The sequence below is a fragment of the Bufo bufo genome, chromosome 6 (assembly GCF_905171765.1).
Source record: "Bufo bufo chromosome 6, aBufBuf1.1, whole genome shotgun sequence".
Classification (NCBI taxonomy): Eukaryota; Metazoa; Chordata; class Amphibia; order Anura; family Bufonidae; genus Bufo; species Bufo bufo.
The window spans coordinates 110201026-110216152 of record NC_053394.1 but is presented as its reverse complement, the minus strand read 5'-3'; the positions used below and the strand labels follow the sequence as shown (position 1 = coordinate 110216152).

Below are 15127 nucleotides of genomic sequence, written 5' to 3'. Positions count from 1 at the left end.
TTAACATATCCCGTAGATAAAAGATGTTGTACAGTATGAGGAGGGATCCGTTCTCCCGTTACCATACTTTCCCATTACACAGATCAACCAATAACTGTAATGACACGTTATACTTTAATGAGTCTTCAATAACAAGTTGGTAAGAAAAATGGATCTTATTTACATTCAAGTCATTACTTATCGAGGACGCTTAAGTAGATTGCTGCAGTCTACTGCCAGTCAAAAAAAAATTAAAATCAGACACCAAGCACTTAAAGAAATTTAATAAAGAAAAACATTTATTGTCGGACTGATTTACACCATATTGTCTGGAGGAATAAATTATGTTTTCTTCTGTTTCTTCTTCTCATTCTCTTCCTTCTCCTTTTCGATCTCTGCAACGTATCTTTCAATCTCCTCAGGGCTCAGGATCTGCCAGGGGAGAACAGTTGAAAATTACATTTTTGTTCTCTATGCTTTACCTATTACCTGGGGTATGACAAGGAGGTAGCGGTGATGAACTGAACTGCTTAGAAACTCAAGTTCTCTCCTCTGATAACTGTCAGAGAGAACGTTTTATTGTTTATCAATCAAAGGGGGTTGGTCTAATGGCGGATTTACACAGGACTATCAGGCCAATTATTGGGAACGAACATTCATTGCCTATAATCAGGCCTAGGGCTGCAGTAAACGATTATTTTAGAAATAGAGTATTCTATTGATTATTTTTTACAATTAATTGAGAAATCTAATAAAAAAAAGAATTAGTAGACCGTTTTCCTTTATAAAAACTCAGACCCCCTACCATCAGTCCCCAACACCCTTCATTCCCCCCCGGTGCCATCAGCTCCACTAACCCCCAGTGCCGTGCCGTGCCGCCCCGCCCCCCCCCAGTGCCAGCAGCGCTCCCCCACCCCTTTGTGCCAGCAGCGCTTCCCCCCCCCCCCTTGCTCCTCCTGACACCCGGAGTGCACAGAGTCATGAGTTGCTATGACGCTGTGCACTCCGGGCGCCCGGCCTTCGTCGCACCAACTTACCTTTCCAGCAGGGGCGCCGCCGACACTCTATCGTTCCGCGCTGCTCTGCACCTGACGTCACAGCGTGCGTGCGTACGTCAGTGCAACATGGAACCATGGACGTGCTGTGGAGTGTCCGGAGGCCCCCTGCTGGAAAGGTGAGTATTCCGAGTGCAGCGGGAGACCACGGAGCAGGAGTAATAGCAAGCGCTTCACTCCCACTCCGTGGTCACGTGACACAAACGAATCCTCGATGCAAAAAATTTGCATCGAGGATTTTTTTGTTTCGAATTACTCGATTTAGTTGAGTACTCGTTGCAGCCCTAATCAGGCCCATGCAATTTTTTTTTGTATGTCCCAGAGAACCTATTTAAGCCAGTTCTATAATGAAACCTACAATGGTTCTGTTGTGAATGGCATTATAATTATTAGGCTTGAGCAAATTGACCTTTTTCCATACAGCATTAAAATGTATTTGATCTGTGGAGTCAACGTTCTTGCCAATAGCAGGCCGCGGCGGTGACCAGCCTCCCTAGCTATTGGCTGCTTCCCCTCTTCACCAGATGTTTTGATCAGTATGATGGGGAGATGCAGTGGCTACCGTTCAGGGATCCGATAAGTATAATGTATACAAGGGGCCTGGGCCTTGGAGGGGATCTTTTAGAATTCGGATAACTTCTTTAAAAAGGACCAACTTTGTGTTCCAGCAGTTATAACTCTTAAATTTTTCTTCATTTTGGGGTATATATAGTGTAGTAAATAACATTTTATTTTTAGGGGGGAAAATAAAAAACAGCAATTTTAACATTTTATGGAATTTATTGAACTGGGTGGTAAAAATAACATAACTTTATTATGTGGGTCAGTACAATGCCACATTTCTATATATTTTTTTACTGTTTTTCCTTTCCTCCTGCAGGCTGTCAGCTCTGCAACTGCTCCATCTCCTCCTCCAGACTAAAGGGGGGCTGCTGCTTTACCTGCTCATATCTCTGGTTTGGTAGCAGCTAGAGAGCGGGTTTATATTGTTTTTAAAGCTGGCATTTCAAGCTTTCAAACAATGCCAGAATGACAGCATTAGCTTCACTACATGGGAAGATGCAGTGAATGCAGCTAAAAGTGAAAAGTAAAAGAAGGTTTTACCTAATGCTGTCATTTTGGTCCTGTATGAAAGTCTGGAATGGCAGCTTTCAAACAAGACCAGGCCCATGCTTCTAGATGCTACCACTAAGTACTTTTCCCACAGCCAGAACAGAGTTCTGGTAGAACGGTTAGGTGGTTAAAATAGCAAACCGAACTGGGCTGTAGTACAGAGGTACCAGCCAGTATCAAAGCTCAGTTCGGAGTGCTATTTTATATTGTTTTTCAAACCGCAGATATGCATACAGTAGGAATTCACCGAAGTCTCACGTGACTTCAGGCGAAATTGACTTTGGCTCCACTAAGCCAATACATTTTAATGCTGTATGGAGACAGCATTAAAATCAAAGTATTTGAACAAATCAACTTTGGATCTATGATTCAAAGGTCGAATTGCTCATGCCTGATAGTTATTCATACTATTTGCTTTACAATTTACTCACTGAAAGATTATCTCTGGACTCTCTCTATGCAGATATTCACACCGACAAGATAGGACTAGCCCGTCAGTTTACCAGAGGATCCTCTGGTAAAGAAGAAATCTCATAAATCCGCACTATTTGTCGAGGTTTTGGTGCCAATTTGATTCATATTTTTCTGCGCAAGAAAAACGCAACAATTGACATGCAGCAGATTTCCAAATCCGCACTGCAATTTTCACACCTAATTTTGCTGGTACTGTATTACACTGTTTTTTCTGCGCGATAAACCGCACAGTGTGCAGGCACCCTTAGAGCTAATCACTTGCCACTACGTCTATTCCTTTGATTCAAAAACTATTAGACTCTATTAAAGATATAGGGGTTGGGCCTGAGAAACCTCAGTCCAACATTGCACACCGACTTCCCTGTGTTATACCGTAACTCAAACCATCGTATCTCACTGACTGGCTAAATCTGTGATTAAACGAGGGCTCATGCAGAGAAAGATTTCAGTTTGTGAAGAGAAAGCAACGTTTGTACGAGTGCTGCCTTCTCTTCTCTGTTTACCTGCTTGCCGTCGCAACTGCAGCGGCGGGCAATGCAATTACAACTATGGTGTCCTCATTCACTTCAATGGGACGGATCCCGTCTGTTCAAGTAAATAGGACGGAGCCATCCCACTCAAGTGAATGGGGACATTATAGATGCAACGGCGAGCAGGTAAACAGAGAAGAGAAGGCAGCGCATGTATGCTGTATTCTCTAAAAGCAGCTGATCAGCGGGGGTGTCGGGAGCGGGACCGCCACCATCATCAATCGGAAAAAAAAAAAAAGCAGACAACCCCTTTAAGTTGTATTGAAACATCCACACCAGTCTATGGGGTCATATTGTACCACTGTGTTCGTTAGGCCTCTTGCACACGAACGTTTTTTATTTTTTTGTTTAAGTTCCATTTTTTGCGTTCCGTATACGGAATTATTCATTTCAATTGATCTGCAGAAAAAAAAAAAAAACGGAAGGTACTCCTTATGCCTTCCGTTTCCGTACTTCCGTTCAAAGATAGGACATGTTCTATTATTGTCCGCATTACGGACATGGATAGGACTGTTCTATCAGGGGGCAGCTGTTCCGTTCCACAAAAAAACGGAATGCACGCGGACGTCATCCGTATTTTTTGCAGACCACAAAATACAGAAAAAGCCATACGGTCGTGTGCAAGAGGCCTTAGATATACAATCTCCCTTTGGATCACTGCTGTAATACAGTGCCACATGGCGGCAACAGACTGCGGTACATTTCGTTCTGTAGAACAGGGCCACACTACTTTTCAAATGTGTCGGGGCCTAGCACTTTGTAAGTTGTAGCTCAAGTCTGCCAGCTCCTAGCTGGTGTAAACTTGAGTTTCGGGCGCACGGCAGGGCAGAAATGCACCTAATTTATTAAGAGGCATCTGAGTCTTAATAAAATAAGCTCATATTACTCCAGTGCAGGGAGATCAAGACACGTATGGGAATGCGAGACTTAATAAATCTTCCCCATGTGCCTCCATGTACACGTTTCTGCCATGTACATGAGGCCTGTTATGCAATGTTCACAACAGAGTCCCAATATACAGACAACAGCTAGTAAGTTGGCTTTTGAATGATGAGTCTCACCTTTAGAGGTTGGTCTCTCCTCATGACGGCCAGTTCAATATTTTTACCTCCAGACTGAACCACCTAAAAAAAAAAAAAAAAAAATTTATATATATTATATTGCAGGTGGAACCCACCTCTGGCCCCCCAGCTATCCCAAGAACGGAGGGTCTCCTGAGTCCCAGTGCTCCAACGTGCCTTTCTATCTTATGGAACTGTGGGGTCAACCTCCACCACCCCCAGTCCATCACTTATTAGCTATTCTGTGGTTAGGTGGAAAGGGGTTATCCCATATTTAAGGACTAGATTTCAGTACTAAATGAGGAGCAGACGCTTTAAAGGAGTTGTGCACCTTTAAAGGACATCCGTCAGCAGATTTGTACCTATGACACTGGCTGACCTGTCACGTGCACTTGGCAGCTGAAGGCATCTGTGTTGGTCCCATGTCCATATGTGCCCGCATTGCAGAGAAATATAAATATATGCAAATGAGCCTCTAGGAGCAATAGGGCAATGCCATTGCAGAGTGAGCTGAATCCATTGCTCTGACAGGCTCATTTGTATACATTAAAACATAATTTCTCTCAGCAATGCAGGCACATATGAACATGGGACCAACACAAATGCCTTCAGCTGCCAAGTGCACATGCAACAGGTCAGCCAGTTTCATGGGTACTCTGCCGCCAGATGCCCTTTAAATTACCCAAAGTGGATAGACCTGCAGTGGTGACCATGCTTACCTACCTGGTCCCCACCTCTGGGTTCCGGCTGCTTCTGCAGGTCCGGGGTCTCTCAAAATCAAAATCCTGTTGACCTGTCACCCGTGCGGTACGTCACAGGTTACTGCTGCAACTACTAATCAGCTGCAGAGGTCATGTGTAGTGTTGAGCGAACATGCTCGGCCGAACACTAGTTCGGCTCGAGCATCGCGACGCTCGGCACACCACAGTGTTCGGCCGAATACCTTGTGTGCTAGAGTCAGTGTATTTAAATCCAGTTTAGCCTCTATTTCTGAAAAGTTTCTGCCAGGATTTGAACTCACAACCTTCTACATTAGAGGCAAGGACTTTAACCACTCAGCTATAAAGCTGAATGATAAACTGTCAGAAAAACCTCAGTCGTTTGTCATGTAGTAAGTATTCCTATACAGCAGAACTTAGTGGTTAAGGTTCTTGGCTCTAATGTAGAAGGTTGTGAGGTCAAATCCCAGCAGAAACTTTTCAGAAATATAAGCTAAATTTAATAAACATCAGTAATAGTTTCACACATTATGCATTCATATATATGAGAAGTATGATTGATATTATATAATTTTTTTAAATTTATTTATTTTTGCAGTTACACATTTTTTTTGCGCCATAAATTTTTTACAATTACTAAAAAAAAATATATAAAATGTATAAATTTACCCTCTATTTCTGAAATGTTTCTGCCGGGATTTGAACTCACAACCTTCTACATTAGAGCCAATAACTTTAACCACTACACTATACAGAAATGTTAACCTGCACTGAAATATGAAATTATACTTCTGCTGTATAGGAATACTTACTACATAGTTTATCATTCAGCTTTATAGTTGAGTGGTTAAAATCCTTGCCTCTAATTTTCAGAAATAGAGGCTAAATTTGATTTAAATACACTGGGTGTCCCCAAGCACTGACTCCATATATGGACATAGCTATATATGGAGTCAGAGCAGGGACTCCTAAGCCGCGGACTCACATGGGGGGATTCCCTCACAGCGATCTTCTGCATAGACCTCAGTGGGACCCGGAACCCTCCCCTCTTCAGAGCAGGGGGTGCCTGGTTTAATGCTCGGTTTCTCCCATTGACTTCATTGTGCTCGGGTGCTCTGTAGAGCACCGGAGCATCACAAAGTTTTCTACTCTAGCATCAGAGCACCCAAGCACTTTGGTGCTCGATCAACACTGGTCACATGACCTCCGTCAACAGGATGTTGATTTCGAGAGATCCGAGAGCTGCAGAATTGGCCATGGATCAATGGAACCAGAACCCAGCAGTGGGGACCAGGTGAGTATGATCAGCACTGAAGGTCCAGCCACTCTGAGATCTGTTAAAAAATAAAAAATAAAAGTTTAAAGATGCACAAGAAGGACATTAATGGAAGAGGAAGACAGACAATGGATAAAGTGACAAAAGCACAGGTTCTATGGCAGAATAAGGTCTTGCTGTAATCCACAGGCCTGGTACTCACCTCAAGCAGAGCTTTAATGACCAGTTTTATAGTCAGGTCATCTGTCTCAATGGCTTCATCGGTGTAGTGTTTCTCCAGGAACTCACGGACAGACTTGGCTCCTCTGCCGATGGCGTTGGCCTAGTGGGTGATAAAGCAGAAGGTTATGAAGTATTTGGCATCCACCAGGATAACTCCCCAAAAGGAATAGTTGATAAACTTACTTTCCAAGCGTGGTAAGTGCCAGAGGGATCTGTCTGGTAGAGACGAGGAGTTCCATCAAAGTCAAATCCAACAATCAGGGCAGATATTCCAAAAGGCCGGCGGCCATTGCTCTGAGTGTAACGCTGTAGTAAACATTGTGCATGTATGTAAGGCTTGTACAAACCCACCGGCAAGAGTGAAGACAGTGGGGATGAAAAAATAAATAAAAATATCTGAATGGGACGAGCCGTTGTAGTTCCACTGTACCACTGCTATGATGGCGTGAAGTTAAATATTGAAGGCGACGCAGCACGTGAGCTCTTCTAACAGCCGATTAGTGGGGCTGCTGGGAGTCGGACTCCTGCCGATCTGATATTGATGACCTACCCTAAACATAGGTCATCAATATCATTGCAGTGCACAGAGTGACAGCTACTGTAAAAATGTTCCCAATAACGGGCTTGATTTATCAAACTTGCCAGAAAAGACAGTTGCCATGGTGGTTATTGGTTGTCATTGGTAAGATAAAGCTCATAGTAACCAAGTAGCACAGCGTTCATTCTTAAAGGGTTATTCCCATATTAGACAATGGGGACATATTGCTAGGATATGCCCCCATTGTCTGACAGATGCGGGACCCCCACCTATATCGAGAACGGGGTCCGTTTTCCCGGGGTCCATCCACCACCAAGCGCTAATCCCTGCCTCTCCCATAGAAGTGAATGGGAGTGTGCCACGCATGCGCGGCCCATACTCCCATTCATTTCTATGGGGCAGACGGCAATAGATAAGCGAGAGCATGCGCAGTGCGCTCTCCTTCACTTTCAGGGCTCCGTTCTCGATATATGTGCGGGTCTCAGCGGTGGGACCCGCACCTATAAGACAATGGGGGCATATCCTAGCGATATGCCCCCATTGTCTGAGATAAGAAAACCCCTTTAAAGGTGTTTTAAATGAATGGGATTGAACTACAATACTAAACACGGCTACTATGCAATGTACGGCACTGTAAAGGCTGCAGCACTCCTCAGAACGCTGGAGTGATCTGATACTGATGATAGGTTTAATTCAATGTTTAATTCCCAGGAAAGGCCACTAAATGGCTCCGGATTAATGAATGCCGCACTCTGGTTGGTTTTGAATACGTGCCCTCCCCTGCCCCTTACCTGCTTGAGGCTGGCAATGTACCGTGTAATGTACTCGACCGTCACCGGGTCTTCTACTGTCAGTCTGTGGCTTTGACACTCCACACGTGCACGATTTATTACAATCCGAGCATCGGCCGTGAGTCCTACAACAGACAAGAGGATCTGTTACCAGCTGAACTACGGAGGGAACCAGCTTTTACACAGACTGTATAAATTCTACTGGCAAAAAAAAAAAAAAAAGATAGCGCCACAGCTAACTATAGGCTGTGTCCAGTACTGCGGTTCGGCATCACTTAAATGCATAAGGCTGAACTGCAGTACCATATATAATATTTGGACATGTGTGGCACAGTTTTGGTAAGAAAGCAGCCAGGTTTCTCCAATTTTCTCTAATCAGCCATAATTAAAAGGATTTTCTGGGGCTTAAATACTTTAAGGCAGGTCCACCCTATTAGATTGGGAAGGGCCCAATCTTGCCAGTCAGCTGTTTGAAGCGGCCACATGGCTTGGGTGAGTGTCATGCCCTCTGCATAGTATACCAGACACAGTGCCATACACTGATCAGTGGCTATGCTCTGTACTGCAGCTCAGTCTCATTCACTTGAAGGGACTGATCTCCAGAAAGGCCAAGTGACCAATAGATGCCATGCCACAGGCGCAAAGAAGCGTCCGGAGCAACATGCCCCTTCAAACAGCTGATCGTCAGGGGTACCAGGAATCAGACACCTATTAACCCCTTAAGGACACAGCCTTTTTACACCTTAGGACCAGGCCATTTTTTGAAAATCTGACCAGAGTCCCTTTAAGTGCTGATAACTTTAAAACGCTTTGAATTATCCAGGCCGTTCTGAGATTGTTTTTTCGTCACATATTGTACTGTATGACACTGGTAAAATGGAGTCAAAAAAATAATTTTTTTTGCACCAAAAAATACCTAATTTAACAAAAATTTTGAAAAATTTGCAAATTTCAAAGTTTCAGTTTCTCTACTTCTGTAATACATAGTAATACCCCCAAAAATTGTGATGACTTTACATTCCCCATATGTCTACTTCATGTTTGAATTGTTTTGGGAATGATATTTTATTTTTTGGGGATGTTACAAGGCTTAGAAGTTTAGAAGCAAATCTTGAAATTTTTCAGAAATTTACAAAAACGCAATTTTTAGGGACCAGTTCAGGTCTCAAGTCACTTTGCGAGGCTTACATTATAGAAACCACCCAAAAATGACCCCATCTAAGAAACTACACCCCTCAAGGTATTCAAAACTGATTTTGCATACGTTGTTAACCCTTTAGGTGTTGCACAAGAGTTATTGGCAAATGGGGAGGAAATTTGAGAATTTCATTTTTTTGTCTAATTTTTCATTTTAACCCATTTTTTCCACTAACAAACCAAGGGTTAACAGCCAAACAAGACTGTATCTTTATTGCCCTGACTCTGCCGTTTACAGAAACACCCAATATGTGGCCGTAAACTACTGTACGGCCACACAGCGGGGCGTAGAGGGAAAGGTGCGCCGTATGGTTTTTGGAAGGCTGATTTTTATGGACCGGTTTATTTACACCATGTCCCATTTGAAGCCCCCTGATGCACCCCTAGAGGAGAAACTCCCTAAAAGTGACCCCATCTAAGAAACTACACCCCTCAAGGTATTCAAAACTGATTTTACATACGTCGTTAACCCTTTAGGTGTTGCACAAGAATTACTGGCAAATGGCGATGAAATTTGAGAATTTCATTTTTTTGCCTAATTTTCCATTTTAACCCATTTTTTCCACTAACAAAGCAAGGGTTAACAGCCAAACAAGACTGTATCTTTATTGCCCTGACTCTGCTGTTTACAGAAACACCCAATATGTGGCCGTAAACTACTGTACGGGCACACAGCGGGGTGTAGAGTGAAAGGTGCGCCGTTTGGTTTTTGGAGGGCTGATTTTGCTGGACTGTTTTTTTTGGCACCATGTCCCATTTGAAGCCCCCCTGATGCACCCCTAGATTATAAACTCCATAAAAGTGACCCCATCTAAGAAACTACACCCCTCAAGGTATTCAAAACTGATTTTACAAACTTTGTTAACCCTTTAGGTGTTGCACAAGATTTAATGGAAAATAGAGATACAATTTCAAAATTTCACTTTTTTGGCAGATTTTCCATTTTAATATTTTTTTTCCAGTTACAAAGCAAGGGTTAACAGCCAAACAAAACTCATTATTTTTGGCCCTAATTCTGTAGTTTACAGAAACACCCCATATGTGGTCGTAAACCGCTGTACGGGCACACGGCAGGGCGCAGAAGGAAAGGAATGCCATATGGTTTTTGGAAGGCAGGTTTTGCTGGACTGTTTTTTTTTACACCATGTCCCATTTGAAGCCCCCCTGATGCACCCCTAGAGTAGAAACTCCAAAAAAGTGACCCCATTTTAGAAACTACGGGATAGGGTGGCAGTTTTGTTGGTACTAGTTTAGGGTACATATGATTTTTGGTTGCTCTATATTACACTTTTTGTGCGGCAAGGTAACAAGAAATAGCTTTTTTGGCACCGTTTTTTTTTTTGTTATTTACAACATTCATCTGACAGGTTAGATCATGTGGTAGTTTTATAGAGCAGGTTGTCACGGACGCGGCGATACCTAATATGTATACAATTTTTTTTATTTATGTACGTTTTACACAATGATTTCATTTTTAAAACCAAAAAAATGTTTTAGTGTCTCCATAGTCTAAGAGCCATAGTTTTTTCAGTTTTTGGGCGATTATCTTAAGTAGGGTCTCATTTTTTGCGGGATGAGATGACGGTTTGATTGGCATCTATTTTGGGGTGCATATGACTTTTTGATTGCTTGCTATTACACTTTTTGTGACGTAAGATGACAAAAAATGGCTTTTTTTACACCGTTTTTATTTTTATTTTTTTACGGTGGTCATCTGAGGGGTTAGATCATGTGATATTTTTATAGAGCCGGGCGATACGGACGCGGCGATACCTAATATGTATACTTTTTTTTTTATTTATGTAAGTTTTACACAATGATTTCATTTTTGAAACAAAAAAAATGATGTTTTAGTGTCTCCATAGTCTAAGAGCCATAGTTTTTTCAGTTTTTGGGCGATTATCTTGGGTAGGGTATGATTTTTGCGGGATGAGATGACGGTTTGATTGTTACAATTTTGGCGTACATGCGACTTTTTTGATCACTTTTATTACCTTTTTTGGGAAGTAAGGTGGGCAAAATTTTAATTTCATCATAGTTTTTTATTTTTTATTTTTATGGTGTTCACCGTTCGGGTAAAGTAACATGACCGTTTTATAGATCAGGTCGTTACGGACGCGGCGATACCAAACATGTGTAGGGAATTTTATTTTTTTCATTTTTTATCAGTGATAAATGTTTTTTTTGACCCAGACCCACTTGGTTCTTGAAGATCCAGTGGGTCTGATGTCTGTATAATACAGTACAGTACACTATATATTGTACTGTACTGTATTTTACTTACACTGAACAGATCTATGCCTTTCAGCACAGATCTGTTCAGCACCATGGACAGCAGGACGCCTGAGAGGCGTCCTGTTGCCATAGGAACCTTCCCCGTCTGCTCAGAACTTCGCAGACGGGGAAGGGTAAGGAGGGGATCTCTCGGGGGGCTGTCTGGGGGCTCTCTCCCTCTCCATCGGGGGGCTGCAAAGGCACAGCAGCCCCCCGATAGGAGAGGGAGGGAGCTCCCTGCGCTGTTAACTTTTTCCATACAGCGGTCCGTACGGACCGCTGTATGGAAAGGGTTAAACGGCTGACATCGCATCGCAGATGTCAGCCGTTTATACCAGGGTGCCAGCAATGTGCTGGCACCCTGGTATACCCACTGAACACCAATGAATTTTCAAGGGGAGGCGGGCGGGGGATCGCGATCCCGCCTGCCGCACCGCCCGCCTCCCGCACCGCCCACAACCCTCCCCCTGCACCTCCCGCCACCATAAAAATCATTCGGGGGTGCAGGGGGGGGTGAATAAAACTTTTTTTAGGCATAAAAAGTTTCTGATCCCCGCGGTCAGGGACCGCGGGGACCAGAAACTGCAGAAATCGCAGCAAACCGCAGGTCTGAATTGACCTGCGGTTTGCCGCGATCGCCGACATGGGGGGGTCACGGGACCCCCCCGCGCATTTAGCCTAGGTGCCTGCTCAATGATTTGAGCAGGCACCGGGTTCCGATCACTGCCGGCCGGGCGGCAGTGATCGGAACAACACATGACGTACCGGTACGTCATGTGTCCTTAAGTACCAGGACATCATGACGTACCGGTACGTCATGTGTCCTTAAGAGGTTAAAGGGAATCTGTCACCTATTTTGAGCATATAAAACTGTTAAGGGGTTGTCCGGGTTCAGAGCTGAACCCGGACATACCCTTTTTTTCACCCAGGCAGCCCCCCTGAGGCTAGCATCGGAGCATCTCATGCTCCGATGTGCTCCCGTGCCCTGCGCTAAATCGCGCAGGGCACGGGCTTTTTTGTTTTCAATAACACACTGCCGGGCGGTAACTTCCGCCCGGCAGTGTGTTCGGTGACGTCACCGGCTCTGAGGGGCGGGCTTTAGCTCTGCCCTAGCCGTTTTACTGGCTAGGGCAGAGCTAAATCCCACCCATCAGTGCCGGTGACGTCACCGGGGTTCCTGTCAGCCCCATGGAGAGCCCCGGTACGTCACCGGAACTCCTAAAAATGTCTTTGCCCTGTGCAATTTAGCGCAGGGCAAAGGAGAGCATCGGAGCATGAACTGCTCCGATGCTCATGTCAGGGGGGCTGCCGGGGTGAAAATGGAGGAATGTCCGGGTACAGCTCTGAACCCGGACAACCCCTTTAACATAGCAATGTTTAATAAAGTACCTTCATTCCTGCATGTGTCCTCTTTCTTTTATTCAAGTTTTCATTTTGATCAAAAAGCGATTTTTCTGATATGCAAATTAAGCTTCAAGGTGCCCAGAGGGGCGTTATTACTCTGCTCTAGTGCCCAGTAACGCCCCCCTGCAGTGCCCAGCCCGCCTTTCTTCCAAGCCCAGCACGCCTCCTCAGAAATAAATGTACTCCCACATCCTTGCCGAACGGCGCCGCCCCCTCCGCTATGTCATGTAATTTATTCACCCCACGACCCTTGCGTCCTCCTTTCTTGGCCTCCGAAACCTCGTGCAGCCGCAGTATCGCTGACTGCCTGCGCCTGTACGATACTCCTGCTCCTGAGGGCAACAGCCTCAATAGTGTCACTGGGCATGCGCCGAGCCCAGTGACGTAATCAGAGTGCTGTTGCCCTCAGGAGCCGTAGTATCGTACAGGCGCAGGCAGTCAGCGATTACTGCGGCTGCACAGGATTTCTGGGGTAAGAAAGGAGGACGCAAGGGTCGTGGGGTGAATAAATTACATGACGTAGCGGAGGGGGCGGCGTCATTCGTAGCGGAGGTTTGCCTGCGCTGTGGTTACGACTTCAGTTTCCTCACAAGACTGGGTTGGAATTCTTTGCAATCTTTTCCGCTCATCTCTGACACTGATGATTTGGCGATTTTATCCTGACCTACAGGTCGCCATTGACCCCCTAGCCTCACGATTCATATTAGAACTGCGACATACGGAACCAAACATGGGGCGCTATGGAAGCCTTCTGGTTCGTCAGCACAAATTTACCAGCAAAAGCCATGAAGACGTTGTCATCCAGCGCACAGATTTTCCGCACCGTCCTCTCATCCTGAAGTTTGGCTACAGATTTCTTCTCCACGCCGAGGACCACGATCTCCTTCCCTCGTACTCCAACCTAAAGTCGACACAGCAGAGGCACATTTAACTCCGCAGAGCCCAAGTGGATTTCTCATTTTTAGGCCAAATTCACACGAGTGTATTAACTTGTACGCGTCGTGATGACCTCTATTCATACACCCGCCATACGTTCGTGTGCATCCAGATTTTATTTTTAATTTTTTTTGGAGGGGGGGGGGGGGGGGGGGGCTTTCCAGTTTTGTGATTATACAATAGGGCTGAACGATTACTCTAATTAATCGATTAACTCGACACAAAAAACATCCTCGATGCAGATAATTTGTTTGTGCCATGTGACCATGGAGTCAGAGTGAAGAGCCCGCAATTACTGACGCTCCATGGCCACCAGCCGGCCCGCACAGCGCTGCGCTGGATCCTGGCGTACACACATCGTCAGGACATAGGGCACGTAAGCACGCAGTATGACCTGATGCTGTGTGACGTGAAGAGGAGGCTGGAAGATCTCTGGAGTGTCGGCAGCACCCTACAGGAAAGTAAGTATTTTAGTTCACTGGTACTGTGGCTGGGAACTGATGGCACTGGGGGAGGAGCTGGTGACATGGGGAAGCTGGAGGCATTGGCGGGGGAAATGATGGCACTGGGGGAAAGCTGATGGGACTGATGGAGGAACTAATGGCACTGGGGGAGGCTGATAAGTTTTTATAGAGAACGTTCTTTTAATTAGCTTCTTCTTATTAAAGTACTCGATTAATCAGCAGAATACTTGATTACTAAAATAATCTGCAGCCCTATTATATAATGAAAATGTCTACAATGTCCTCATTTCTAGTTGTTTCTTATCCTAATTTCAATACCTCTGCTTGCTGCCAGTGAATCCAGAAATGTAAAAACCTGTCCAGAGGCCATAGGGGCACAGCTGGTTACAGTGGGACCCCCTACCCTCACAATGGGTGCCCAGCCACCCCCATTTCCAGTAACAAAAGTATCCCACCTCACCCCATTGCTAATGCAAGCCCCCAGATTTTAAGATGGGTTCCTCTAAGAAGGGATCCCCTTCTTATGTCAGTCCTGGGCACCCGACTATAACCTCCCCCTCCCCCCCCCCCCCCTTTAAACCCACTCAATACATAAGGTAGAGGTGCCGAGCAATCCTCACCGCGGTCGAGCCTTTCTTCACGGCCTCCTGGGCATATTCCACCTGGAAGAGATGGCCATCCGGGGAGAAAACTGTGATGGCCCGGTCGTAGCTCATGGTCACAACGGGTTCTGACTGCTCACAAACTGAAACCTCCTGAAAACAGCGCACTCATCCACCTCCTATTCAGGAAACGTGCTTACCCTCGCTGCCTGACGTACGGGCAGAGGCACCGCGCTACTGGACGCTACGCAAACAGCGTATCTAAACCCCACCCCCTGGAGCCTACGCTACCCGGTGCTTTAGACAGGAAACCCGGCTTGTGGAACGTACCACTTTTTCCCAGGGGGGGGTTTATCATGGAATCCTATCCTCGCCCGGTCGCTGCATAGACGAATGTTAGAAGCGTTATTTGTATTGTCCTTGTTAAATGCAAGTCTATGGACAAAAGCAAGACCTCCCTGTCTACACGGTATGACGGTAAAAACGGGTTTT

General features: G+C 45.2%; 1 protein-coding gene across 2 annotated transcripts; it reads right to left on the bottom strand.

Annotated features, from left to right (window-relative positions):
* Nucleotides 1-256: 256 nt before the first annotated feature.
* On the bottom strand, nt 257-14820 carry PSMA7 (proteasome 20S subunit alpha 7). Of its 2 annotated transcripts, none has more exons than XM_040437091.1 (7): nt 14654-14820; nt 13408-13534; nt 7759-7883; nt 6613-6765; nt 6410-6529; nt 4213-4275; nt 257-411 (listed from the first exon to the last, which is right to left on the bottom strand). In XM_040437091.1, the coding sequence occupies exons 1-7, from the start codon at nt 14747-14749 to the stop codon at nt 322-324; spliced, it is 774 nt and encodes a 257-aa protein (XP_040293025.1). In that variant the 5' UTR covers nt 14750-14820; the 3' UTR covers nt 257-321. The 2 variants fall into 2 exon arrangements, with proteins under 2 accessions (XP_040293025.1, XP_040293026.1); XM_040437092.1 differs by having other exon boundaries at nt 6613-6735; nt 14654-14816.
* Nucleotides 14821-15127: the final 307 nt, after the last annotated feature.